Genomic DNA, 26840 nt, shown 5'->3' with positions numbered 1-26840 from the left:
GGGCAGGAGAGACGTGCTGCCCAGGGGTTTGGGGTCTTGCAGTCACAGGGCTTTGGGATTGATGTCTCCCAGTGCCGAGGTCAGCACAGAACGTGCTGTCTGTGCTCTGTGAGGATGCCTGCCTGTAGCAGACCTCCCAGCAGAAGTGCCTGTAGTGGGAGGAGGGCAGGAAACACCCAGGACATTGTCAGCTCCAGGCAGCACATGCAGAGGGACCAGCTCCCTTCCCCTGCTCACTGCCTCAGTTTCCCCTCTGGCAGAGGTCAGAGCCAGCACGGAGGCAGGGTGGGAATCAACCAATCTGTGAAAAATCACAGGAAAAAACACAAAATCATAGCTCCTCCTCCTCTCTTTCAAACGCAGGGGAAGTTTTACAGCTGCTCAGATCCATCCAAGCTGACGGAGAAGGAGTGCAGGTAAGAGGGCAGCAGGCAGGGAGGGGAAGGGGGTGTGTGGCTGTTTGCGTGCCTGCAAGGGGATCCTGCAGCCAGCAAGAAGGGGCTGGGAGGTCTCCTGCTGCTGTCCCTCACCCTAGGATAAACGTAGCCCAAGGCCGTGCTCCCCTCCCAGGGACAGGCAGCCCTGGGGCAGCGCGGCAGCAGGAGGGGGCCGTGCCAGGTGAGCGCCGCATCCCTTCTGCTGCAGGGGCGATTTCATCGACTACGTGGACGGGGACCCGACGCAGATCGAGCTGAAGAAGCGCGTCTGGTTCCACAACGACTTCCACTTCAACAACGTCTTCTCGGCCATGATGTCGCTTTTCACCGTCTCCACCTTCGAGGGCTGGCCAGAGTGAGTCCGGTGTGTGTGGGCCCAACGAGGGCCGGGTCGTGCTGGGAGCAGGTCGCTGCCCGCAGGCTGATTGCCAGCCGGGAGCTGGAAAGCCTTTGCCAGGAAAAGAAGAGCTGCCCGGGCTGAGGAGCAGGGCTAGCCATCCTGGTAGGGGCTGGAGAGCCAGCAGGGTGATCCCTGCAGCCCAGTTCTACCCCTGCTGGATTTGGGATTTCTCCAGAGCTCTCCGTAGCCTGCAAGAAGGCAGACGGTCTTCCTCCCCTTAACTAGGGTCTCTGTTGCCTCGCTTTCCCTCCTGTAGGCTGCTATACAGGGCCATTGACACTAATGATGAGAATAAAGGCCCTATCTACAACTACCGGGTGGAGATCGCAATGTTCTTCATCATCTACATCATCCTCATTGCCTTCTTCATGATGAACATCTTTGTGGGCTTTGTCATTGTCACCTTCCAGGAGCAGGGGGAGAGCGAGTACAAGAACTGTGAGCTGGACAAGAACCAGGTACTGGAGCTGCTGGGACGGGGCGAGGTGGATCCAGCCCGTAGTGCTCAGTGGGGGATCAGCAGCAGGGCAGCACGGCAACCTTTGGAGGCAAGGGGTGGCTTTGGGAACGTGGTCCTGGGTGGGGAGAGCACAGCGGGTAGTTGGTCATCACTGTCTCTGGCTCATGGCACACAGGGCTGAGGAAGAAGGGGGGGTCCAGCTGGTGCTGGTGGGGCTGTGCACTGTCACTGGTGGTGCTGGCTCCGTGCTCGTGCCCCCGTCCCTGCTGTATCTCCCTGGTTTCACACCTCTCCTGCTCTCCCCAGCGCCAGTGTGTGCAGTACGCGCTGAAGGCTCGCCCGCTGCGGCGCTACATCCCCAAGAACCCCTACCAGTACCAGATCTGGTACGTGGTCACCTCCTCCTACTTCGAGTACCTCATGTTCTTCCTGATCCTGCTCAACACCATCTGCCTGGGCATGCAGGTAAAGGGGGGGAGTGCTGACCTCAGGGTGGTGGTGCCCCCCTGAGACCCCCGTGCCTGTGGCACCGGGCAGGCTGGGCTCAGGGTGTGCACTCTGCAGCCCTGGGGAGAAAGGGGGAGAGGTTGGATGTGGGGTGCCCAGAGGAGGGGCTGCAGCAGGGGGGATTTTTCGGTTTTGCTGGAAGTTTTCCCAGCCACAGGTCTGGGGGAAGCTGCTCTCCCTGCAGCTGGGCTGACACGGCTCCTCCTGCCTTCTCTCAGCATTACAACCAGTCTGCGGAAATGAACCACATCTCAGACATCCTCAACGTGGCCTTCACCGTCCTCTTCACCCTGGAGATGATCCTCAAGCTCATGGCCTTCAAAGCCAAGGTGAGGGCAGGGCGCAGCCTGGAGATCAGAGGGCTGATTAATTCCCTCATCGGGCTCTCATTCCCCGGGGCTCCAGCATCCATCTCCTCCTTGGCTTCATTCTTGCATGTTCATCCCTTTTCTCTCTGGCTCTCCCCACACAGGGCTACTTCGGGGACCCCTGGAACGTCTTTGACTTCCTCATCGTGATCGGCAGCATCATCGATGTCATCCTCAGTGAGATCGATGTAAGTGCTGGGCTGCTCGGGCACGAGGGTGTCCCCACGCCCGCCTGGGGCTTCTGGCACCTGCCCCAGGGCGAGCTGGGGATACTGGAGTGATGCCCAGCTCCATGGGGCTTTGGTGGCCTCTCTATAAACACAGGGGACCGTCCCCAGCCTGCAAGATGTGTTCCAGCCCCTGCCCCACTCACCCTGCCTGTCTGCTGTGTGCTCCCACCTCGACAGGTCCGGGTGTCCATCCTCAGATTGGGGCGGGTGGGCAGAAAAAGGGCTCCCCTGCAGCTCCCTGTACCCTCAGGGTGCCGCTGACCCATGCCACGGGAGGGTCGGGCACATCAAACCTCAATGAAATCGCTTTGTGCGTGTCCCTGTACACAGCAATCCGTGCATGTGTGCGTGTGTCTCCCCTAAATGTGGTCTGTGCTCTGTGCCATACCCACCGGGGGGCTGCAGCCAGTGGCTGTATGCTGATAAATGCTCTACTGGGAGCACTGGGAGCATTTTCAGAGCGTGTCACAGCACTGGGACCTCCCCAGACCACAACCAGCTCTGAAAATGCCCCTGTGCGCCGGGAGGTCATGCGCTGTGTTTGGCAGACCCGACGGTAACTGGAGAAGCAGCTGTAGGGTCGGGTGGATGAGGTTAACCCTCTCTGGTGACTTTGCACGTCTCCCCTCGGGAGCAGGGCTTTATCTGGCAGAGCTGCTGCCACGGCCACCCTCGGGAGAGTCCTGCAGCCGTCCCCATGCAGAGGAGGAGATGCTCAGGGGTCCTTGGATGAGAGAAACCACCCATCTTTCTCCCAAAACATTCCTCCCTGCATGCCCCACACCTTGATACTGCCATCCTCTGTGCCTCTGGGCTTCTCAGCCTTGATGATTCCCAAATTTCCTGCCAGTCCCAGCAGCTTCCAGCTGCCACCAAGCCTCCCAAGACCCCATCCTGGGACCTGAGGGGTCAGGATGAGGTGTCTCCAACCCTCTTGGTCCCCAGGAGCTGGTTGCAGTCGCTGCACCCCACGGGTCACCATGCAGGTGTGGGCACACCTTGGGGGCTGCAGCTTTTTTTGGGGGGGATGCCCCTCAACAGCTGAGCCATTCCCGAGGGCACTGAGGCATGTGACTGGTTTGCAAAGTCTGTCTTTTCTTCCTCTCTTTCCCTTCTGCCTCTGTTCTCCTCCCTCGTGTCTCTGTCAGGGATGGGGATGTGGGGAAGGCTGTGCCATGAGGAGCCCTCTGCCCCTCACCAAACCCCAAATCCTCACGGTTGTTCAGTCCCCGAGTTCTCGTCGGGGTTATTGAGGGGTCTGGGAAAGTTCTGGCTGCAGGAAGAGGGCAACGGAGGTGGGAGACCCTCTGGTGGTGCCACCCCAAGCTCTGGGGTCGGCAGCGTCCGTGCTGCCCTGGGAGTTCAGCACCGCTGCAAGATTTCCAGCCCTGAAAATCCCCCAAAATCACTGCAAGGGCACCGAGGCTCCGGGAGGGAGCTGGGGACCCCACCGAGGGCTGGGTGCTGGAGCCTGGCAGCTTTCAGGAGCTTCAAGGCTTTGTGTGTGTGCACACGTGAGCGTGACCGAGAGCTCCTCTGCGTGCAAATGAGTGTGCCTGGGGCGTGTGGGTGTGCGCCGGCACCAGCTCCTGCTTTTCCCCTTCTTGGAGGGCAAGTGAATGGTGCTGGGCAGGGGTTTGCCTCCTGCCGTGGCCCTGTGCCTGCTTGGGGTGGGGGTGATTTATGGGAGGCAGCTGAACCAGGCAGTGCTGAGCGTTTGCCCAGGTTTCCTGTCCCTCTGCCCTCACCCCAGGTGTGTTTGCTGCAGCGGGTGAAGCGTGGAGGTGGGCACTGTGCCCCCGTGCTCACGATGCTCTCCCGGCCATCTGCCTGCTGCCACTGCCCCCCAAAAGCCATCTCCTCATCCGACGAGCCCCACTGATGGTGCCTCCGCCTGCGTCCTTCCCCTCTTGTCCCCAATTTCCATCTTCCTGCTGCCTGTGCCGCCACCTTCTGCGACCCTCCCCGTCTCTCGTTTCTCCCTCCCTCCTGCTGACTCTTTTTATTCTCTTGGCAGACCGTTCTTGCCTCCAGCGGCGGATTGTACTGCCTCGGCGGGGGCTGTGAGAACATCGTAAATACCAGCTGCACGTGCTTGCAGTGGACCCGACCCCTTTCCCCTTTGCTGCCTGGGACCCTACCAGCCTGCCCGCGGCCAGCGTTTGCGCGTGTCCTGCATGCATTAGGACGCCCCGAGCCCTGCTGCTCCCCTCTGCTGTGCACATCTCGCCTCCAGGAGCCCAAGGGCCAGGCTCCAGAGATGGGGAGAGGTCGGTGGCAGGTCCCACGTGCAACACCCGTCACATCTCCGTGCCCCCAGGGCATCTTCTAGCGAGTCCCAGGGCCCTGGGCACTGTCCTGGTGCTGCTGCGTGGGGATGTGGCCACTTCCCTGGCCACTGTGCTGCCGAGTGCTAGGAAGGAGAAAGGCAAGGAAAGGAGGGGTGGGAAGAAGAGGTGGTGGCTTCCAGTGCAGCCCCGGGGATTCAGAAATGCCATAACGGGGAAATTGGATCTGCTGGAAGGCCCGGGAGTGTCTGAAGGTTTTACACCTTTGGGAGCAGGTGGGTTGGGTGATGGGATTGAGGGGGGTCAGCACGAAAGCCCTGGGAAGCCGAGGGGAAGCAGGAGGGGTAGCAGAGGTGTGACGGGATGGACATTTGCTCGTGCCACTTGGTGAGCAAGGCTGGGGCTGTGCCGTGCCAAAACAACCTCCCCAGCAGGTAACTGAGCCCCCAGCATCTCCCACAGCCCCCAGCAGACCCCAAGGTGGCAGCGCAACATATAGGGTGTGCAGGGTGAGAGAGCAGAGAGTGAGCCTGTCCTTGGGCAGCCCTGGGTGGGATGGGATGGGATGGGATGGGATAGTTGGAAGGAACCTTCAAAGCTCATCACGTCCAACTGCGTGACCACCTCAGGACTAACCAAAAATTAACGCATGGGATTGAGGGCATTACCCAAATGCCTCGTGAACACCTCCAGGCATCACCCACCTCTTGGGGCATGTTGTGAACAGCATGGCTCCCCCAGCCTGTGCTACAGCATGCCTCTCCCCCCGCCGTGTCCCATCCCTACCTAACGGGACTCCTGTAGGGTCTGTGACTGCTGCTCCCCTCTGTCTGCAGGACCCCGATGACAACTCCCGCGTCTCCATCACTTTCTTCCGCCTGTTCCGCGTCATGCGGCTGGTGAAGCTGCTGAGCCGGGGAGAAGGCGTCCGCACCCTCCTGTGGACCTTCATCAAATCCTTCCAGGTTTGTGAGGAACACGCCAGCACGAGCCCAGGGCTGGCAGCAAGCTCTGAGCAGCAAGCTGTCCCGTCCCCATGGTGCTGTCCCCCAATAACTCCAGCCCCGACCCGCTGTCCCTGGGCGTCCCCTGGTGCTGGGCTGCCTCTCACCCGAGCCGTGATCCTTTTGCTGCAGGCTCTGCCCTACGTTGCCCTCCTGATTGTGATGCTGTTCTTCATCTATGCTGTGATCGGGATGCAGGTGAGAGGCACGGGGGGGGGGATTTGGTCTTGAACAGGGACCTGAGCCTGGGAGCAGCGGGGGAGATGGGGTAGGGGGGGACTGGATCCTCTGCACGGCAGTGCTGGGGGCTTTGAGCACAGTGGGACTGCTTTTCCCTGGTCTCTGAGGATGCCCAGAATTAACACAGCCTGAGCACCTCCTCCCATCCTCAGGCTGCAGCTAAGGCAACCCAGGCACACACCAAATAGCACTTTCTGAGTCAACAGCATGACGCAGACACGCTGTCACCAGTGCCTGGGTCGTGAGATCTCCTTGTCTCAGGTGCAGCACAGCATCGACAGGGGGCTTTTGGCATAGGCAGGGATGTCCGAGCTGCTCACGAGCCCCAGAACAACCACGTCCCCCCTGGTCTCACGCTCTCTTTTGAGGAAAATCAAAACCAAGTAACCAAGATGAAGAGGAACTCCTGGGCTGGGGTGCTCTGGAGGGCGGGGGTGCGTGAGACAGGGTGCTGGGGGCTGACAGTCTGATTTACAGATGTTTGGGAAGATCGCCATGGTGGACGGGACCCAGATCAACCGAAACAACAACTTCCAAACCTTCCCACAGGCTGTGCTGCTGCTCTTCAGGTCGGTACTGTCTCAGGGAGCAGGCAGCTCCAGAATGGAGCTGGGCTCCGAGCTGGCACGGGAGCCTCCCGGCTTGGACTAAGGGATGCCAGCATTTCCGCAGCTGATTGATTTTTTTGCCCTACAGAAAAAAAAGTCTGGGGGCACCGTGGCGTTTCTGTTCTGCATGTTTCCTTCCCAGACTGGATTTTAATTAGTGAATTTTCAGGAAAAGCAAGGGGAAGGGAGAGTTCAGCCCAAGGCTTTCCTTGACCCCAAATGCTTCGCTTTGGAGCTCGCAATAGCAGGCTCCCACGCCCTCCCTGCAGCAGCGCAGCGAGCCCAGGACCCTGCCTTCTCCTTTCCCTGCTCCCTGGTGTGTGGGGCTGGTCCCTGCAGGCCCAGCAGCCCTCCAGGAGGGGCTGGGTTCAGCGGGCATCCCCCTCTCCCCAGGTGTGCGACAGGGGAGGCCTGGCAGGAGATCCTGCTGGACTGCAGCTACGGGAAGCTGTGCGACCCCGAGTCCGACTTTGCCGAGGGCGAGGAGTACACCTGCGGCACGGGCTTCGCCTACTTCTATTTCATCAGCTTCTACATGCTCTGTGCCTTCCTGGTACGTGGGGCCGTGCATCCCCTTTAGTTCCTCCCCGTATCCCCCGTGTGCTGCTGCCCAGCCATGCACCGGTGCTGGCTCCTCCTGAGAGGGAAGAGCTGCGTGTGCCGGCCGCATCCTGCCGTGTAACCCCATGGGGTGGGGGTCCTGCCTCTGTGTGGGGTCACCAACAGCATCCCCTGGCTCCAGGGAACCCCAGCACCTTCCTGTCCCTGACCCGATGTGTATCTGCCTGTGCTTTGCCCCCTGGATGGAGCCCGTGGGCTGCCCTGCCCTGCTGTGCGTGGGGTGGGGGGTCACGGTCCCCTCTGCCCCCAGATCATTAACCTCTTTGTGGCCGTCATCATGGACAACTTTGACTACCTCACACGGGACTGGTCCATCCTCGGCCCCCACCACCTGGATGAGTTCAAGAGGATCTGGGCTGAGTACGACCCCGAGGCCAAGTGAGTGACTGCGTGTGCGTGGCAGGGGGTGAGGGACGTGGAGGGGATGCTCCGTGGGGACCCGTGTCGGGGGGCTGGGGTGCCCTCTGTGCTGCAACCTGGGGTCGGCAGGGCCATGCGAGCCTCAGCACTGTCTGGCATTTAGATCCTGGCTTCTCAGAGGTGGGTTTGGGCTCGCCAGCATGTCCCAGTGTTGGCACAAGCCATCAGGAGCTTTGGGGACACAAGACTCCCGTTTCCCTCCTTGTCCAGCCCTGGTGGTGCTGCCAACTCTTCCCATACCTCCTTTATCTGCCACCTTGCCTCGGGGAACAGTTGTTTTCCCCAGGAGGAGTGCAGGGAAGTAAAAGGATTTGCCCACCACGCAGACCACGAAGACAAACCCACCCAGCCCCTCCCCAAACCGCTGCCCCCCCTTGTCTGCCACCACGCTGCTGATGCAGCTCGTTGCCTCTGCAGGGGCAGGATCAAACACCTGGACGTGGTGACGCTGCTGAGACGTATCCAGCCTCCCCTGGGCTTCGGGAAGTTCTGCCCGCACCGTGTAGCTTGTAAGGTAAGAGCCAAGAGAGGTGGGTGTGTGGGCACGGGGCACCTTCTCCAGGCCATCCCTGCATCCTCCCCGGGGAGGCTGAGGACACGAATTCAGCCAGCTTTCTACTTTCATGCTTTATGCTCATGCTCTGACCTCTGGTTTTTAATGGAGAGGAGTCTTTCAGAGGCAAGGAGAGGTGCTGTAACCTGCATGGAGCTGATGCATTTCAGGGTCCCGAAGATAAGGACTTGCCTGTGCTCACCTCCACACCCAGGGGATGACACCCGTGGGCTGCCCTCCTGCAGCCCTCGTTGCACAGAGGTTTCCAAGCTGTGCTGGGTGCTCCACATCTGCACCTGGGGCAAGGGGGCAGCGCTGGGGCTGGGAACACGGCCACATCTTCTGGGCTGTCGAGGTTTGTCTCCGAGGGCTGATAGCACTGAGGGAGCTGGAGACTGCAGTTCTGAGCACGCTTTTCCACGCTTGGCTCTCTGCACAAAACCAGGGTCTGTACCAGGCTCCCAGGAAAACCACGTGGGCAGGAGCTCAGCGTTATACCTCCACGGGTATAAACCCGCAGGGGTCTTGAGCAAACCTGTAGGGGGTTGATCCCCAGGCCCCTCCTGGCAGCCTGGTGCGCTTTGTGGAGGACGGAAGGCAAAGCAGCAGGAATGCACCCTGAGAGCAGCGGCGTGTTTCTCCTGCTGGGGAGGGCAGCCAGCCTGCTCTGCCTCGTGGGGACACGGCTATCGGTTTGCTCCGCAGCGTCTGGTGTGCATGAACATGCCCCTGAACAGCGACGGCACCGTCACCTTCAATGCAACCCTCTTTGCGCTGGTGAGGACAGCCCTCAAGATCAAGACAGAAGGTGCGGGGTGCTCGGGTCTGCTTCCACGGCACAGCAGGGGGGGGGGGTTCTCTCCTTGTGCACGCGCATGGGGCTGCTTGGGCAAAGCCTGGAGGGCATTATGAGTTGCAGAGCTGTGTGCTGTGACCCTGAAGAGCGAACCACTGGCACCCCAGCTGTGTGACTTCCCTCTGAACAGCTCAGGAGCTGTTCTGACCCAGTTCCAAGCCCTGTCTCGGTGCACAGCCACCCTTCCTACACCGTTGAGGGTAGCTTGATCTCCCCGTGTGCCTGACACAGCGCTGGTTGTTCCAGTTTTCCATCTCCCCGGGTACAAATAACCTCAGACTGGGATGGAAGAGGCTGGCTGCCCTTTGAATTCGGCTGTGCCGGGGTGGAGTTGCTTTCACCCTCTTCCTCGCCAGCAGGGCGGTTTGCAAAGCCCTGCCTTGGTGAGAAACCACACCAGCTTGTTTCCGTGCCTGTGGGTCAGGCAGCATCTCCCAGCAGCACGGCGCGGTGCCTCCCCTTCAGCCGGGGTGGGGGACACGGCCTCCAGCACCGTGCAGGAAGCACTGGGAGGATCAGAGGAGATCTGAGAGCAGGCATGAGGACGGGCTGGGCGTGCAAATGAGCAGGAGCGGTAAAGCCTGGGAGAGCACGGAAGGGGGGGGGTTGGAGCCTGCTGCTGATCATCACAGCAGAGACCACGGCACTCGTGTTCCACCCGTTTCCTAGCTGTGACTCACCCTGTAGTTAAGGCCTTTTTGCTAAAATCAAAGCCTTATTCCTACAAAGCTGCCGTTTGATGGGTGCTGTCACACCCTGGAAGAGCCTGGCCAGGTTTCCACATGCTTTGCCTTCTTCCCCCATGTCCGCTTTCCCTTGGGAACCAACCAACCCGTCCCGCTCGGTTTTCTCACAGGGAACTTCGAGCAGGCCAACGAGGAGCTCAGAGCTATTATCAAAAAAATCTGGAAGCGAACCAGTATGAAGCTCCTGGACCAGGTCATCCCACCGATCGGAGGTATCCCACCCCGTGGTGCCTCCCGGGGGGCCAAACGACCCCTGGGGCTCAGCTATGGCAATTCGGGGCAGTGCCATCAGGTTGCTCTCCTCCTTTCCAGATGATGAGGTGACAGTGGGCAAATTCTACGCCACGTTCCTCATCCAGGAGCACTTCAGGAAGTTCATGAAGCGCCAGGAGGAGTATTACGGGTACCGTCCCAAGAAGAACCCCGTAGAGATCCAGGTTAGTGGATCTAGCAGAGGCATCTTTGTGCCCGGTCAGAGCAGCAGGGATGCCCCCAGCCTCTCCTGACCTTCTTACAGGGAGGAAATCCCTTTGTGGTGGAAATAAAACATGTCCCAAGAGTGCCGGGTGAGGGAATGAGCCAGGCCCCAGCTCAGATACCTGTGGGTGAGGGACAAAGTTCTGTCTCCCCTTTGGGCACCACCGGCCTGACCCATTAATGGGCTGCCCTTAGCAAACCCCTTTGTGGGGCAGCATCAGCCCAAAGATGTTTCACCAAGCACGGGGCCAGCAGCAGGGTGACCACGGCCTTTGCCAAAGCCTGGAGACCTCCTGAGCGTGCCCCATCACCGTTCCTTCTCCAAAGCTCCACGTGAGAGGGGTTGTGGGGCCAGGCCAGCTCCAGCCATGCTTTCTTGTCCCCACCAGGCCGGGCTGAGGAGCATTGAAGAAGAAGCAGCTCCGGAAATCCATCGAGCCATCTCTGGGGACCTGATGGCTGAGGAGGAGCTGGAAAGAGCGATGGTGGAGGCTGCCATGGAGGAAGGGATATACAGGGTGAGCACAGCCTGTGGGGCACCCCACTGTTTGATGGGGGCTCAATGTGGCGACCAGCAGGCCTCAGAGATGAGCCTGAGCATGACAGGCAGCGTGGGCCACCACGATTATATCAGTGCTTCTGTCTTCCTTCTCCCTGAGCATCGGGACATCCTGGCCCAGTCGCCCTGAGCAGCACATTCATGGTCTGAATTTTTGGGTAGACCTGTGCAGTGCCAGGAGTTGGACTCAATGATCCTTATGGGTCCCTTCCAACTTGGGTTATTTTATGATTCTGTGTTACTCGCCTCAGTTTCCCCCTCTGTTTTTACAGACCATGCTCACATGCCTGGCAGAGATGTGGTGAACATTGGCCCCCAGATTTGGAGGGCCCCATCCACCCCTCCTGCCAGGCTAAGGCAGGACAGCAGGGTGCCACCACAACGGGGACAGATCCACTTCTCTCCTTGCTGCCCCACGGGCCCCCAAACATGTTTCCTTTAATGTGAATGGCCCCAAAGCCTCCCAGAGCTCCAGGCCTCCCCTGACGCCCTCCCCGTTGGTTGCAGAGGACAGGCGGCTTGTTTGGCCAGGTCGACAGCTTCCTGGAGCCAAGCAGCCCCCTGCAGCCCCACGTCACCAGCCAGAGACCCCTGCAGTTTGCAGAGGTGGGCAGCGAAGACCTCGATTCCCCTGTCTTCCTCGACGAATTCCCCCAGGAAGGCAACACCAACACCAACAACAGCAACTGGCCGGAGGGGTAAGGGCTGCTGAGCCTCGTGTGGGCATGGCAGGGCTGGGGGAAGAGCTGGGGGCCGTGCCCTGCAGCCCTGCAGCTCCCAGTGAGGCTGTGCTGGTGTAAATGCTGTGTGTTGGTCGTGCCCAGGGGATCCTCATGGGGCTAGGAAAGATCTGAGGAGAAGGGGAAAGGTTGCAGCAGCGAGCTCCCTGCGGACTGTGGGAAGGAACCAAGGGCTGGATGCCAATGCAGAAGCAGTCCCATAGGTGCAGGAGCTCTGTGCAGAAATTTAGCCCTTGGGGTGCGAGGTAGGGGTGTCTGCACGTCCAGAGGTGTCCCCAGGACACTCAGGGTAGCTCCAGGGCTGATGTGAGGCCCCATACGCAGTGTGCATGTGTCCCTGAGCTTGTCCTTCTCACCATTCCTTCATCTCGGCGCTGTTAGCATCACAATCTCTGAGTGCCAAGGCCCAGGTAGGGGCCACCAGTGCCCAACATGGGTACAAGGGATGAGGGTTACCCGTGTAGGAGAACATACTTCTCCTTTTTGGGGTTTTCACCCTGTTCATCCATCCCAGCTGTGTCCTCGGGGGTGGAGAAGATGGGGAGGGCTGCGGCCGTGGCTGGAGCTGGGTGCAGAGTGGGGCTCCCTGCTCAGCTGCCCCGTCTGCCTGCCCCTGCCAGGCTGCAGTACGAGGACGAGGTGCTGAGGAAGACGACGCCGGCAGCACCCAGGCCTCCAGCACAGGGTGAGTGTCGGCATCTTCCCTGTCCTGGGGTCCTGAGCCTGCTGTGGGGTGGTGGTGGCAGGCAGGAGGAGGAGCTGGGACTTGCAGCAGTCCAAAACCCCTCCACACGGTTCCCTGAGTTTAGATAACCCTTTCCCAGCTGTTCTCCTCTGGGTGGCTGTTGTGGCCTTGCCCTTGTGCCCCCCCAATGTCCCCTCCTGCCCTTCTCCTAGGCTGTGACCTTCCTTTCCCTTCGGAGAGGCTGCAGCAGAGGCCGAGCAGGAGGCGAGGAGCCGCCTCTGGGCATCTCCCAGCGTCAGGGCAGCACCGTCTGCCCCAGGAGGTAACGGGGACGGTGTGGGGCAGAGGAGGTGAAGCTCAGGGGCTCCAGAGGGATGGGATTGCGTGTACAGGCTGGGGACGGTCCCTGCAGCCCTCACATTTATGTGGGAGAGGTTTTCCGTGGGCACTGCCCGAGGCTGAGCTGCGGCTCTCTGCTCCTCTCACCCAGCCATCCTCAGAACAGCATCAGGGTGACAACGGCGTCCCCAGCACTTCTTCCACCCCGGCCATCACCTTCCTCATCCAGGAGGTAAGGCAGGGGCTGGGGGGGAGAGAGGCAGAGCTGCCGGGGAGGGAAGGGGGCTGGCGGGGGGCTGCTCATGGCACGGAGGGGGATTGGAGCAGGACGAAGGCAGCGAGCGTGACCCCGTCCTCTGCTGCAGGCTCTGATCTCCGGGGGCCTTGAGGCTCTGGCCCGGGACCCGTCCTTCGTGGCAATGACCAGGGCCGAGATGGCAGCCAGCAGCCAGCTGGAGGTGGATGAAGTGGAGAAGGCAGCTGTGGAGCTGCTGAAGGGAAGAGAAGCACCGCGGGACGCCGGTTCTGTCCCCTGGGACACCTCGGCTTCGTCACCAGCCAGCTCCCCGGGGCTCCGCGCAGCTGCCTCCCAAAAATCCAACCCTGCTGCTCACCCGTGAGCCTCCTGCCACTGCGGCCCCCTGGGCACAGCCCCTTTCAGGACCCTGCGGGGGCTACCAGAGCAATGACAGGCATCTCGCCACCTTTTTTGGGGCTGTGGCTCCGGGGTGCTGCTGACGGGACAGGATAATGCTGTGCCAGAAGGGTCTGGGAAGAGCCGGACGGGTCATTAAAGTGTCCCTGCTGTGTGAGTCCCTGCGTTCCTTGTCCCCCCCTTCCTCTGCCAGCCCCACTGCACAGCTCAGGGCTGCTGACTGCTCAGCCTGGGGAGAGGACTGCAAATTGGGGCAGCAGCCGGATTTATTTCTCTCCAGGAAGGGGTCTGCCCCGGAGCTTGGTTTTACAGACTTTGGGTGCCCCAGGAGGAATTTGGGTGCCAGACACCAGGACAGCCCCGTTTCCCTCGGGCATCTGTAGGGTTCTTGCTTCAGAGGGCCTCCAGCCCCTCCAAAGTGGGTGATTCAGGCTTTTCCTTGCCTAATATATATTAAAATGCAGCAAACCGATAGGTCCCAGGAGAGGTATTGAATCAATAGCGCTTGTCTGCGCTCCAGCAGGGCATTTTGTTAACTTAATAAAAGGGAAACGGCTGTTGCTGAGCTCCATCTGCAGCCCGAGCTCTGGGGAGCCCTTCTGGCATAGGGGATGTGCTGGAGCAGCCCCCTTCCCCCAGGGGCTGTGGGATCGGGAAGGGGCAGCCCTGGGAATCCCCTGCTCCTGCCCTAGGGCAGAGCACACAGCCCCTTAGGTGACCCTAAACACCTCTGCCCTCTCCTGAAGAGGGTTTTGGGGGCGGGTTGCTGATAGACCCGGTGTTTTTGTTGGGAGAGCTGTCAAGGATGCGCCTCAAGGTGGGCAGTGATGGTTTGTGGGTCCCACGGGGGGTGCAGGGCTGCGTGTGCCCCCTTCTGAGGGTGGAGGGGTGGGGGGGAGCTCACTGGAGCCCCCAAACACGAAGGGTGACACGGTGAGGGGGTCCTACAGCAGCGATGGGGCAATGCCTCTGCACCCTCTGCTGGGGTTTGGGGCTGCAGGGGGGCTGCTCTGCCCCAAAGTTGCATTTGGGGGGGTTCTCCCTTGGGATGGAGCACGGGGTGGGCTCTGTAGAGCAGCACACGGTGTCACCAGCCCTCCAGCCCCAGGGGGCTTTGGTGGGGGCACCCAACACCCTGCTGCCCCCTCAGTGGGGTGATGCCACGGCTGGGGTGGCAGCTGGCCCCACACGGCCCTGGTACCTGCTTGGTACTGCCTGGTGCAGCCCTGTATGGCCCAGTGCAGCCCTGTATGGCCCAGTAAATCCAGTGGAGCCCCATATGACCCCATGCAGTCCTATATGGCCCAGTACACCCCGTGCAGCCCTGTATGGCCTGGTACACTCAGTGCAGCCCTGCACAGCTCGGTGCAGCCCAGCATGGCCTGGAGCAGCCCTATATGGCCCAGTACACCCAGTGCAGCCCAGTACAGCCCAGTACAGCCTGGTACACCTGGTACACTCAGTGCAGCCCTGCACGGCCTGGTGCAGCCCAGTACACCCAGCACAGCCCCTTATGGCCCAGTATACCTGGTGCAGCCCTGTATGGCCAGGTACAGCCCTGCACACTCTAGGACACCCAGTGCAGCCCTATATGGCTCAGTACACCCAGTGCAGCCCCGTATGATCCCGTGCAGTCCTATATGTCCTGGTTACACCCAGTACCCCCACTGCAGCCCAGTTACACCCAGTACGCCCACTGCAGCCCAGTATGGCCCCGTACACCTGGTGCAGTCCTATACATCCCAGTTACACCCAGTACTCCCAGTACACTCACTGCATCCCTGTATGGCCCAGTTACACCTGGTGCAGCCCCACACATCCCAGTTACACCCGCTCCTCCCAGTACACCCACTGCAGCCCAGTATGGCCCGGATACACCCGGTGCAGCCCCATACATCCCAGTTACACCCAGTACTCCCAGTACACCCACTGCATCCCTGTATGGCCTGGTACACTTGATGCAGCCCCATACATCCCAGTTACACCCAGTCCTCCCAGTACCCCCACCGCAGCCCAGTACACCCAGTACACCCAGGAACGGGGCCGCCGGCCCGGCAGAGGGCAGCAGGGACAGACTGGGGGTGCTGGGGGGGGGGGGGGTGCGCGTGTAAACGGGGGGGGGGGGCTGCGCGTGCCCGACCGTGCGCGTGTGCGCGCCTGGTCGGAGGCGTGCCCCCGAAGCCCCGCCCATCGTGACCACGCCCAGACACGCCCAATCGAAGCCCCGCCCCCTCCAGACCCCCCCCCAATCTCGCAGCCCCCGCCCCTCCCGGCCCCGCTCTCTGCGGAGCCCCCCCCCGGCGGCACCGACCCCGGCGGCAGCGCCCGGACCGCCCCCGGCACCTGGGGCGCCGCCGCCGCCTTCCTCCTCCCCCTGCCTCTTCCTCCTCCTCCTCCTCCTCCTCTTCTTCCTCCTCCTCCTCCTCCTCCCCCCGCGGATGCTCTCGGGCAGCGGCGGCCGCGGTGCCCGGGCGGGGGGGGCATGGCGGCCCCGGACAGCTGCGTCAAGGTGGCCGTGAGGTGAGCGCCTCCGGGGGGGGGGGTGGTGGTGGTCCCGGGGGTCCCGGTGGTCCCGGGACGGGGACGGGGACGGGGGGGCTCGGTGCAATCCTGGGAAGGGTCCGGTGCACCCCTGTGGGGGGCTCGGTGCATCCCCGGGGGGGTTCCGTGCGCCTCTGGGGCGCACCCGGTGCACCCCCAAGGGGAGCTCGGTGCGCCCCCGGGGGCTCTGTACCCACCTTGGGCTTCCCCCCCCCCCCCGTTTTACCCCCCTCTCCAGGGCAGCACGTGGGTCCCCCGAGCGGTGCAGAGCCGTGCCAGCCCCTCCCAGCCCCCCCCCCCATCTTTTTTGGGGTTGCCCCCCCCCATCAGCACCATCACTGCTCTGCTGCCCGGCCCCGCAGTGCAGGGGGGACCCCAGACCCTTCCCTTGCACCTCGCTGCCCACCCCCCAAAGGGCTCCTGGCAGGTTTGGGGTCGGGTTTGACCCCCGGTGGTGTCCAGGGAACACGGGGGGGGGGGTCCCTGTGATGTGCTGGGGGGGCGATGCAGCATCTCCGTGTCCTTTGTGCTGTCTCCAAGCTGGGAACAATGCCCCTCACGGGTCTTGCACCTCCATAAAGGAGCTGCCAGGCACCGAATTCATGCCTGGTTTGGGGTGGGGGCTCGGGGGGGTGATAGGGATGGGGCCCGGGGCTGGGTTGCAGATCCCCGACCTCTGCTGCGGATCCGCAGGGGATGGATGGAGCTGGGAGCCGAGCGGGGGCTCTTTGTTAGCGCCGTACCCGGCTGGGTGCATTCTGAGCGCAGCCGCTGGGGTCCTGCGACCCGCGGTGTTTTCTTCACTCCTCTCCCTGCCAGGAAGGAGCCCCCACGTCCCCAAACCCAGCAGAAGGGGGTTAAGACCCCGGTGGAAGCCCACGAGTGAAGCAGGTCCCGGTTGGAGCTGCCACCCCGCGTGGGGCAGGGGCCGGGTGCTCGGCTTCCTCCCGCTCGCCCCGTGCCTGCCCCAGCTCAGCCCGCGGCTTCCGCACTGCCCTGGGTCAGGCCCTGGGTGCACCGAGCTCCCCGCAGGCTGCCGGAGTGGGGCGAGGGAAGGCTCAGACCCTCCCCATCCCACTGCTCCTGCCTCGGAGCCCACCGCGGGGCTGCGGGAAGGGCCAGGGGGTGACCCAGGGGGTGACCCAAGGGGTGCCGCGGCCCCGTGCCCACGAAGGCTCGAGGTGGATGGGGTGCGGATGGCAGAATGCAAGGGGGGTGCGGTGCTGCTCGAAGGGAGGTGCAGAGGCAGTGCCCTGGGCAGAGCACAAAAGATGCTGGGTGCAGCGTCAGGGATGGAGGGGGAAATGGGGGGGTTGTGTGGCTGCGCCTGCCGCCGCCGCCTGCGTGTGGGTGCACCCAGGCACCTCCCGGTGCTGCCCGCTCGGGGTTTTCTGCCTCGTTCCACCCCACAGGCTGGGAATTGGGGCCAGGCTGGGGTCCGGCAGGCTGGGGGAGCAGCGGGGAGGGGACAGCATCCCTCCCGTGTGGGTTCTCCCATGGTGCCTGCGCAGGGCAGGTCAGGGGTGGCCGTGCCAGGGCAGTGACCCGGGAGCCGAGCGATGCCGGTGGCTGCGGGTGGAGATTTCCTGCTGGCCGCACTCTTCCCGTCCTCCATCCTGCATTTCTCTTGGGATGGAGCCTTGGAACAAAGGCCCCGGCTCAGGGCCGGTCCCTTTTTTCCCCAGGAGATGAGCGGGTGCTGTCAGGGAGGGTGCTGCAGGGCTGTTCCCTGCCGAACCCTTCAGCCCCTGCCCGCGCTGCTGGCGGGTGCACGGGGAGGGGATCACGAGCAGGAGGTGATGGAAACGCGCATCCTCCCCTCCACGGCATCGTCGTGGTGGGGCTGGGGCATCCATGGCGAGGATCGGGGTGGGGTGGGAAGGCGCCCATCCCTTTCCCACCCCCCCCCAGCTCGGGGAAGGGTGCCCGTGTCCCCCCCGGGTGCCGCTGGTGGGCAGCGGGTGGCGGGGGCGATGCTGTGGGGAGGTGAACGGGCAGGACAAAGGAGGGTGGGGGCGAGGAGGCTGCGAGACAAAGCAGGCAGGTCGCAGTGCTTGGGGGGGGGGCTGCGTGGCTCCTGGCACAGGAGGGCCGAGCCTCTCCTCTCCCTGCTGCTTTTGTGCCCAAGCACAGGCACGGGTCCCCTCCCACCCTGTGGGTTTCTTTGTGTGACACCTTGCGGGGGGGAGCAGCCGGGATGCGGGGTCCTCCCGGACCCCCACCCTCTGTGTGGAGCAGGTCCCGGCCCCCCCGGCTGTCTGGGGACAGGGCAGCTCCGGGAAGGATTGCGGAGGAGGTCGAACGCCTTTGGGGTGCGGCAGGATGGGAACAAAAGCCCCAACGTTGTTGTCCCTTTGTGTTACCGTGCCCTTTCTTTGGGTTTCTGCATCCCTGCTGTTGGTGGGAGCGAGGGGAGGTGTGGGGGGACGTGGGGGGTCTTGGCAGGAAGGTGCTGGGAGCTGCTGGGCGGTGGGCACGGTCCCACTGATGCCGAGAGGTGCTGCAGCCACCAGGACAGATCTTTGGGGCCTCGTGGAGCCCCCAAGGTTGGGAGGATCATGAAGGGGGGGCCCTGGTTCTTCTGCTTGCCCTGCCCTGGCAGGAGGAGGCCGTGGAGATGCGGCAGTGTCACCCTCGGCCTTCACGTATGAAAGAAATTTTCCTCCTTCCCCTTTGAGAGCCTCGGCGGCCCTGTTGGCACCGGGGCTGCGTGGAGCTGGGTGCCGGGGGAGGGGGTTATTTAGGGCACGGGGGTGTTTTTTGGGCTTCCTGGTGCGCCACGAGCGCAATGGCTGATGCCTGCTGCAGCGCTGCCGCCAGCAGCGAGAAACGCAGCCCTGGGGGTGCTCCCGGCCCCGCGCCCAGCGGGTCCCTGCAGCAGGGACCCACACTGTGCTCCTGCCCCATTTTTAGGGTCTGCCTTCCCCCTGCCACCAGTCCCGAGCCCTCCGGGTCGCTTCGTGGGCCCGTCGGAGCTCGCCGGCTCTGGCGGATGCCGCCGGGGAAGGAAGCGAGGGGCTGAGCCGGGTGCTGCGCGCCGCAGCGCCGCGGTGCTGAGCGGGGAGACCTCAAAACCTCGGGTGCTCGCTCAGCAACCCTGGGACACCAACAACCTCCCCCTGTCCTTCTGCAGGTGACCTTCACAGCGTGGTTGCTGCACAGCAGCTCGCTGCGGCTCCCCGCACAGCTCAGCGGGGCTGGCCGGGCTCGGGGCCCCCCCTCTCCATGTGGCACCGGGCTCCTGGTGGGCTCCTGGTGGGCTCCGGCACCCGGGGGTGCTGCGGGGGGAGCGGGGCCGTGGGGCTGCTGGAGGGTGCTGGCGCCCGGCCCCGCTGCACGCGTGGTTTTGCTGTGTCAGGGAGCGCTGGTGGTGAGCAGGAACCCGGGGCTGTTTGACTCCTTGGCTGGGGGGGGGGGCTGAGAAGCCGGGCTGGCTGCAGAAACGCCCCCCCAAGGGCCCTTTGCAGCCCCCCAAGGGCTCTTTGCAGCCCCCCAAGCGCGGCGTTGGTCGGGGGGAAAGCAGCACCCCCCGTGCCGGAGCTGCCTGCGGCACCCCAGCGCGCCCGGCCGGCTGCCGAGACGCAGGAAGCAGAGCTTGTGAAATTGGGGAAGGAAGTTGAGTCGGATTTCAAGTTTATTTAAACTCTGCAACCTCCAGTCCTCCGCTGCTCTCACAAACGCTCCCGCCGAGAGGGATGATGCTCCGTGCCCCTGTGCCGGCGGCGTTGGGTGCTGGCTGGGTGCTGCCCGGGGAGCTGCTCCCATCCCGTGCCCGGGAGGCAGGACGGGGTTTTTGGGGTCCTCGGCATCACGCAGCCATCGTGGTGTTCCCAGGGGGGTCAGCGTGGTGTGACCATGGGGGGGCAAAGCGTCCTGCTGCCCTGCCTGGGGCTCCACGGCTCAGTGGGGGTTTTCCACTCACACAAAGCCTGTGGGACCGGGGTCAGTGCCGAGGAGGTGGGGTGGTTGTGCCCCCTTTTGAACCAGGAGGGCACGGGGCCGTGGGGGCTGGCTCCTCCCGGGGCTGGTTTTGGGTCCAGGTGGGGAGGTGGCATCAGCCTGAGCGGTGTCACGGCACTGTCACCCGAGGGTGGTGGCACAGCCCCGTCCCCGGTGCTCGCTGCCATCCTGGTGCTGCCGTGGCTCCGAGCCCTTTGATGTGGTCCCAGGGGTGTGCGTTTAGTGGGAGGTGTCCCTCTAATGCTCTGTAGGGTCCCTTCCATCCCACACCGCTCTGGGACACCATGGGGACATTGCCAGACCCTCAACCCCGCTGCCTGGGGATGTGCCTGCCCCCCAGGGTGACACTGGGACATCCCTTTCCCATCCCTTTTGGGGTGTCTCTCCCATCTGCAGGGACTGGGGGGCTCCCTGGTGATCGGGATCCAAGCCCCAAAACCGCATCCCGCGGCCGTGCGCGTTCCCATCCCCTTCCCGAGCGGGGTTCAGGTGTGGGGGCCCCATGCTTGGGGGCAGCGCCGGGGGCCAGGTGTGTGGGCGAGAGGGGTTTTTCCGTGCCTGGCCTCAATCAGGCGTGCGCCTGCTGGGTTTTACAGCGGAAATGTTCGAGAGGGGCTGGAAACCTCGGCGCTGCGAGGGGAGCGGGGCCGCGCACGGCGTGGGGATGTCTCAGCCCGTGGCTCCTGGTGGCTTTTGGTGTGTGCACCCTACAGGATTGAACTGCTTGATGCCACGAAGAACCAGGAACCGGGGGCTCGCGGTGCCTTCAATGCACCAGGAGCGAAATTTGAGGGGCAGGAGACGAGGCTCTGAATGAGGGCGGTTTGCAGGAGGTGAAGCTCCAAACAAAGCTGTCAGGAACACGGCCCCGGCCCCGGAGAGGGAAGGCGATACCCCCACCGAGCCCGTGCTGATCGAGGGGTCTGCCCCGGCCCCCCCTCCCCGGTGTTGTGCTGTTCCTGCTGCGGGGGCTGGCCCCGGTGGTCCCAGGAGGGTTTTTTCCTGCTGGAGGCTGTCAAAACAGTCCCCAGCTGCTGGGTTAAACAGCCGGCGGGCTCGGGGTGTGCTGGATCGCGTGGAGAGCTGAGCCTGGCCCTATAACCTGTGTAACCCCTTGGGGGGGGTCCTGCCTGGCTGCTCTTCATGCCCAGGGCTCGGTGGGTGCCGGGGGGGGGGTGCTCGGTGCCCTGCTCCCCTCCCCAAGCTCAGGGTTTGTTCTTGCAAACAGCCCGGAGACTGGTGCCGATGTGTCCTGGGGCAGCGCCGTGCCAACCCAGCCTTCCCGGGGGGGTGAAAGGCTTTATCAGTGTCCTCCTGCCCCCACCCACAGCAGTCAGGACCCCACAGGCTCTCAGCCCCTTCCCTGGTGCTGCCTGATCAGAAACACCAGGGCCAAAGCCACCCGAATGCTCTCGGCTCTTCCCTCCCCAACCTGGCGCACGTGCGAGTGCCCGAGCCGAAGGACCTGGGTGTGAGAGCAGCCCCCGGGGGCTCTCGAGCACAGGACAGGGGGGGTTGAGGGGTTCTGTGGGCAGGGTGGGACGTGGTGGGGCCGTTCACCGTGCCCTTGGCCAGAAGTTGTGAGGTTCCTGCTGCTGAAGGGTGAAAACGCCATCACCTACTGCCAGAGCTCGCCCTGGGTGCGTGTCGCTTGGGGGCAGCTCGAGGGGGTCGCCTCCATCCCCGCTGTGCTCCGGGAGGTGAGCAGTGCTGGGAAAGGAGGAAGGGGCTCGTGTTGGGGGAAAAAAGGCTGGGAAAAGAGTGGATTTGGGGTTCTGGTTCTTGTGTGTGACCCAGACCTGATACAGAGTGCGGGTGATGGGGTGGAGGAGCCCAGGAGCAGCGTGGGTGGTGTTGTGCCCATCACCCCACAATTGGGGCTATTTAGGGTGGGCTCCGGGTCTGCAACCCCTTCATGTCCTAGGGGAGCCCCTGGGTGACCAAGGCATGTGCCACCTGCATGGGTGCAGCCGACTTTTTGCTTGTGCTGGAGGGGAAAGGGGCAGAGAAAATCCCCCAGGGGCATGAGGGTGGCCGCGTTCCCTCTGAGCAAGCCCCTGTTAGCAGGAGGGCATCCCCCGGGCTGTGGGGCTGCAGCCTCTGCTCATCCATATTTCATGCTGGACCTTCCAGAAGGGAACACGGGGCCATGAGGAGCCTGGTGCCATCCCCAGTGTGGGCCCAGCTTTGTTCCTGGTGGTTTTGGAGCTTTCTCAGCCTGCCCGTGCCATTCCCGTGTGCTTGGAGCGGACGGGGCCGCGCGGTGCCCTGCGCCTTGGTCGCTTCACGTGTGCTCCTTGCGCTGCCCACCCCAGGGTTTTGGGGCCCTTTGTGTGTGACTGCCCCCGGTCTGCCATCCGCAAACGTCCTCGTGGCATCTCCCAGCCATTCTCCAGGCAGGTCCAGCAAGGAGCTTTTGGGATCCCCAGCGCCTTTGGGATGGAGGAGGAGCCCGGAGGCACTGCGAACTCGGTGCTCCCGCTGCCCTCCAGGCGATGCGCTGGGAAAAACGCCATCCCCTGCTCCCCCCGAGCCCTGCCGAGCCCTGCCTGCAGCCGTGGGCTGGGGTCTGCTGGGTGCCAGGTCCCCGTGCGGGCCGCACGTCCCCTGGCCCTTGGTGGGTCTCGGTGCGGAGCAGATGGCGCGGCTCGGGGCCGGTGTGCTCCTGCCAGAGCTAATGAGCAACACATGGCGGCTGCCAAGGCCTGATTTAAAGGTTTCCCTAAGCCTGGGAAAGCCTGGAGCAGGAGGATTAGGAGGCCCGGGGGGCTCTGGGGTTGAAGGCAGCGGGGTTTGCCCCACAGGGACCTGCTGTGCCCTCGGTGCTCAGCCGGCACGGAGGCAGGCTGAGCCCAGCGCTCGCCCGTGTTGTGCTGGCTGCCGCTAGGAAATGCCCCGCTATATCTCTTAATCTAAGCGTTTTCCGACCAGACCTGGCAGTCCCAGGGGAGCCTTATTCAATTTTCTCTGATTGCCGAGCTGCTTCCCTGCCGCCGTAATTAAATGCTCGACTTTGTCTTGATTTGGGTCCGGAGCAACCTGCGTGCCACCAGCCGGCTCTGGGCACGCGGGGACCTGGCTGGGGGCTCGTCCTCTGGGGACGGGGACAGGTCCTGGGGGAGGGGGGACAGATCCTGTTCTGTGCTGGCCTGGGGATGTGGGAAAACCACGGGGGGTCTTCGCTCTGACCTATCCCTGGTGCTGCTGGTGGTCAGAAAGAGCCTGGGAGCAGGGACGGGAGCGGGGATGGGAGCCGGGGGACCGCAGGCACCGTGGGGAACGCAGCCAGGAGCTGCTTGGGCTCGCCCGGCACTGTCTGTGCAGGTAAATCGGAGGCTGCTCGGCTGGCCCCGGGGCTGCCAGCTCCACCCTGAGCCAGCCCTCGCCGCCAGGGCTGCCTGCCAGAGCCTCCTCGGAGAGGTGGGAGCTCCCTGCTGCACCGGGGCAGTGCCCAGGAGTGGCTCTACCAGGCAGCGAGAGGCAGCGGCAGCCAGGGTGGTGGTGACCCCCGGATGCCCAGGAGGCGCTGGGGGGGCTGCTTGCACCCCCAGTCTGAAGCAGCTGCCCTGGACTGGGAATTGGTGGCGAGTGGACGTGTGCTTGGCCTTGCTGGGGAGTGCCGAGGGCTGGGACAGCCCCGGTTGGAAGTGGGCGATGCTGCGGGAGGGACGGATCCCTTCCCGTTGCGTCGAAGCCCACCCCGCTGGCTGCAAGGCTGGAGGTGCTGGGGGGCTCCCCATGGGGTCTGCTCCTGCTCCAGAGCTGGAGGGGGCCCTGAGGGCTGCCTGTGGGAGCTGACAGCCTCGTGCTGCCCGCCCAGGGCTTGGCTCCCAGCCTGGCACCGAACAACCCGACCTTTGTGCGTGCCGCGGGGCGCTCCGCGGCGCTCCCTGCCCCTGGGGGTGCGGGACCCGCTCCCCGCTTCTCCGCTTCCTCCCCAAGATGCTCGGTCACCCTGGCAGCCGAGCCATGGAGACGGGAGCTTTCACAGCCTGCCAGCCCGGCAGGAAAGGGGAGGAGAGATGGAGAGGCTCCCCTCCGTGCTGCCGCTGAGCCTTTGTGTCCCCTTGTGTCCCCCCGCGCGGATGCGGGCTTTCCCTGGCGTCGCACCGCCCGTGCTGCGGGGTCTGCGTGCCGATGCCGGAGCGGGTGGGCTCCTGCCGTGCCGCCTGTCATCCCCTCGGCGAGTGCTGCTGCTTTGGGAAGGAGCTGGTTTGGGATTTCCCCCCCTACCTGTACCTTCTTATGTCTGTGCATCCGTCTGCAGCCATCTCTGCGCTTCGTGCCTCGGTTTATCCGCATGGGCACGAGGGAGATGGGGCTGGTGGTGCCCTGGGGGCCCCAGGACAGTTTGTGTCCTCCCCGCGCTGGTGGCTTTGCACCGAAGCAGCTGGGGACAGGCAGGGGGACAGCCAAATAGCTGGAGGAGCCTGCACCGGCATCATCCGGGCTCTGCTCTCTGTGCTTGTCCCAGCCCCTTGGGGCAGGGCACCCTGGCACATTTGGCACGGTGCTGGGCACGGTGCTGGGCACAAGCTGTACGGGGCAGTGGGGTGCGGAGCAGCCTGGCTGCATCCCACTGCTGGGATTGTAGGGGAGGGAGCAGCTCCATCAGCCTGTAGGGTGGGCCCTGCTGGCACCCCCCCAGTTCTGCTGGGTGGGCAGGACGTGGTGAGCATCCCTTTTGGTCGGACAGGGCCACGGAGAGGCAGAGCGCACCCAGACGGTGACCTCCTGCACCCCACGGTCGCTGCTCTGTGTTGCAGAGGAAGGAAACTGAGGCAGGGCAAGGCAAAAAGCTGCCGGCTCCCCCGGCAGCACCTGGTGGGGCTGAGAGTAGGGCCGAGGAGAGAGCCCGTGCTGGCTCTGCTGGTCCATAGGGCTTGGGAGGAGGAGGTCTCGTGCCTCCACGCCCAGTGCCTGGCGTGGCGATGCCCCCCTGGGAGGGCTGGGCTGGGCTGAGACCCCCGAGGGGCAGAGAGCTGGGGCTGCCCAACGCCTGGGAGCTGGGACGGTGGCACTGGCCTGGGGACACCTCTGTGGTGAGTCTTGGTGGCCTCATAAATCTCCTGATGCTGGGTGGCCGGGCTGCTGGTGACAGCCGCGTCCCCCGTCTGTGTCTGCTGGCACTCGCTGTGCTCATCCCTGCCCTCTGCTCTGCTCTTGTAATGGGGGGGCTGATATTTGCTGTCTGCAGCAGCTCCCCAGGGTGTACCCGGGTGGTTCTTGGCCAGTTGCCTGGGGACTGAGCCCCTCGCTGTGGTTGGGACCCTCCTGTGGGGCACCTGGGTCCCCTCCAGCCCCCACAGGTCCCACAGCTGCAGGAGCTGGACTGAGGGATGGGCCCCGCTCGGGTGCTCAGGACCGGGGTGTTGGGATGGGAGATTTGGGGAGCAGGGGTGGGGAGATGGTGGTGTTGGCGATCTGGAACAGCCCCGTGCACCAGGCTCCAGGTGGGTCCCTGAAAATCCTACGGAAAACTCATGTGCAGTCACCCCAACACTTCTGCACAGCCTCTCTCCCAGACCCACAGGCACGTATTTAATTGCTTGGAGCAATTAAAAAAAAAGAATTAAGGATTTTGCTGAAGGCCCTGCTCTGCTCTTTCTTGGAGAGGGAAAAATTTCCACAAGTGCCCTGCTTCCAGCTTGTTCCTCTGCCCTTCCCTGGGGGACGCTGTCGCCGTGCGCACGCCTGGGGATGGGGAGGGCTTCATCTGGGTCAAAAAAAAAAAAAAAAAAAAAAAAAAGAAAGTAATTAAAACTGGGGTTCATTTTCCTGGAGGAGGCTGGGCCCTTGGGGAAGGCGACGGCAGCGAGTCTCGGGCTGAGCACATCAGAAGCTGCTTTCTATTGTGGCTGCTGAGCTAAATATACCCGCGGACACCGCGCTGTTCCCACGCGTCTGCTGCGCAGCCTCGCGGCCCACCCGCCTCCCACGCCGGGGGGATTTTTGCCCCCCCCCAGCCCTCCTGGTGAGCCCCGTCCCGCAAAACCTCCTCTGCGGGCGCTGCGGGCTTGGGAGGAATTAATAGGAGCGTTGATGGAGCGCCGAGGGAGGGGAGCTCTGCAGTCATTAGCTCTAATGAGAGCCGCTTGCCAGGGCGCTTGGCTCCGCGCTCCCTTCTTTCTCCGCAAGTCCCCGGGGACCCGGCAGCTTCCCCTGAAACCCGGAGCTGCTGCACGGCCCCGGCGCCTCTCGTGCAGTAGATCCACGTCGGTGTGGTGCACCCCAAGGGTTTTGGGGGCGTTGGGTGCAGCGGGTGGGGACGCGGCGGGTTGGTCGTGCCCGCAGCCGGAGCTGCCCTGGTCCCGTCTGCAGCCTGGGGCAGGCACGGGGCTGGGCGGAGGGTTGGGTCCACTCGGAGGTTTTGGTGCTGGCACCGTCTCGTCGGGTTTTGCGCTTTGCATTTCATTTTGTGCTTTTAATTTTGTCACTTTGCTAAGTGCAGTTTTGATCTCGCTGCCTCCCGAGCGGGTGCGCCCACGCTGTGGCTGGCTGCAATGCGTCCCCTCGGCGTGCCCGTGCCTGTGCCCTGGCTCTCCGGGCTGCTTCGAGGAATTGATTGGTGTCTACCTGCAGCCCGGGGCTTGCTGCCTGGCCGGGGACATGGTGAATAAACTGGTGTAGGAGTGGGAGACCGGGCTGTATTCAGCTGTTGGTGCAAGGGAAGCTGTTGTGAGCTGCGCGCTCCGTACCGCGAGCGGTGGCACTGCTGTCACCTGCCTGGAGCAGCCCCAGCCCCAGCGTGGGGCACGCCGGTGTCCCCAGGAGCAGGCAGCGGGGTGAGCCCCGAGGCTGTCCTCAGCCTCTTCCTCCTCCTGCAGGATCCGTCCCCAGCTGTCCAAAGAGAAGATCGAGGGATGTCACATCTGCACCTCCGTGACGCCCGGCGAGCCCCAGGTGCTGCTGGGGAAGGACAAAGCCTTCACCTACGACTTCGTCTTCGACCTGGACACGTGGCAGGAGCAGATCTACACCACGTGCGTGGGCAAGCTCATCGAAGGCTGCTTCGAGGGCTACAATGCCACCGTGCTGGCGTACGGCCAGGTACCTGCTCTGCCCTCTTTTTGGGCTCCGTTGTGGGTTTTGGGCTCTCCTGAGCCACTGGTGCTCGCAGAGGTTAGGGGAAGGCACAGGTGTTAA

General features: G+C 63.5%; 2 protein-coding genes across 3 annotated transcripts in view; both read left to right on the top strand.

The window, feature by feature from the left end:
* Positions 1-13350, top strand: part of CACNA1S (calcium voltage-gated channel subunit alpha1 S) — a 33710-nt gene extending 20360 nt beyond the window's left edge. The window contains exons 23-44 of the mRNA XM_084302007.1: positions 364-416; positions 646-792; positions 1094-1295; positions 1604-1762; positions 2023-2133; positions 2277-2360; positions 4420-4476; positions 5527-5655; positions 5827-5892; positions 6412-6503; positions 6936-7095; positions 7414-7541; positions 8001-8097; positions 8842-8944; positions 9849-9950; positions 10051-10175; positions 10605-10733; positions 11282-11472; positions 12135-12199; positions 12412-12521; positions 12690-12770; positions 12904-13350. Coding sequence (XP_084158133.1) covers positions 364-416; positions 646-792; positions 1094-1295; positions 1604-1762; positions 2023-2133; positions 2277-2360; positions 4420-4476; positions 5527-5655; positions 5827-5892; positions 6412-6503; positions 6936-7095; positions 7414-7541; positions 8001-8097; positions 8842-8944; positions 9849-9950; positions 10051-10175; positions 10605-10733; positions 11282-11472; positions 12135-12199; positions 12412-12521; positions 12690-12770; positions 12904-13158 — 2646 coding nt within the window. The 3' untranslated portion in view covers positions 13159-13350. The remainder of the gene's footprint in view (positions 1-363; positions 417-645; positions 793-1093; positions 1296-1603; positions 1763-2022; positions 2134-2276; positions 2361-4419; positions 4477-5526; positions 5656-5826; positions 5893-6411; positions 6504-6935; positions 7096-7413; positions 7542-8000; positions 8098-8841; positions 8945-9848; positions 9951-10050; positions 10176-10604; positions 10734-11281; positions 11473-12134; positions 12200-12411; positions 12522-12689; positions 12771-12903) is intronic.
* A 2325-nt stretch (positions 13351-15675) lies between these two features.
* KIF21B (kinesin family member 21B) overlaps positions 15676-26840 on the top strand; it is a gene marked incomplete at its 5' end in the record, with an annotated part of 28290 nt that continues 17125 nt past the window's right edge. For both annotated transcript variants that reach the window (XM_084302107.1, XM_084302106.1), the window contains 2 exons: positions 15676-15713; positions 26522-26744. In XM_084302107.1, coding sequence (XP_084158233.1) covers positions 15676-15713; positions 26522-26744 — 261 coding nt within the window. The remainder of the gene's footprint in view (positions 15714-26521; positions 26745-26840) is intronic.

Source organism: Netta rufina (genome assembly GCF_964035555.1).
Source record: "Netta rufina genome assembly, chromosome: 26".
In the NCBI taxonomy this organism is placed as follows: domain Eukaryota; kingdom Metazoa; phylum Chordata; class Aves; order Anseriformes; family Anatidae; genus Netta; species Netta rufina.
This window is presented reverse-complemented; position numbering and strand designations above follow the sequence as displayed.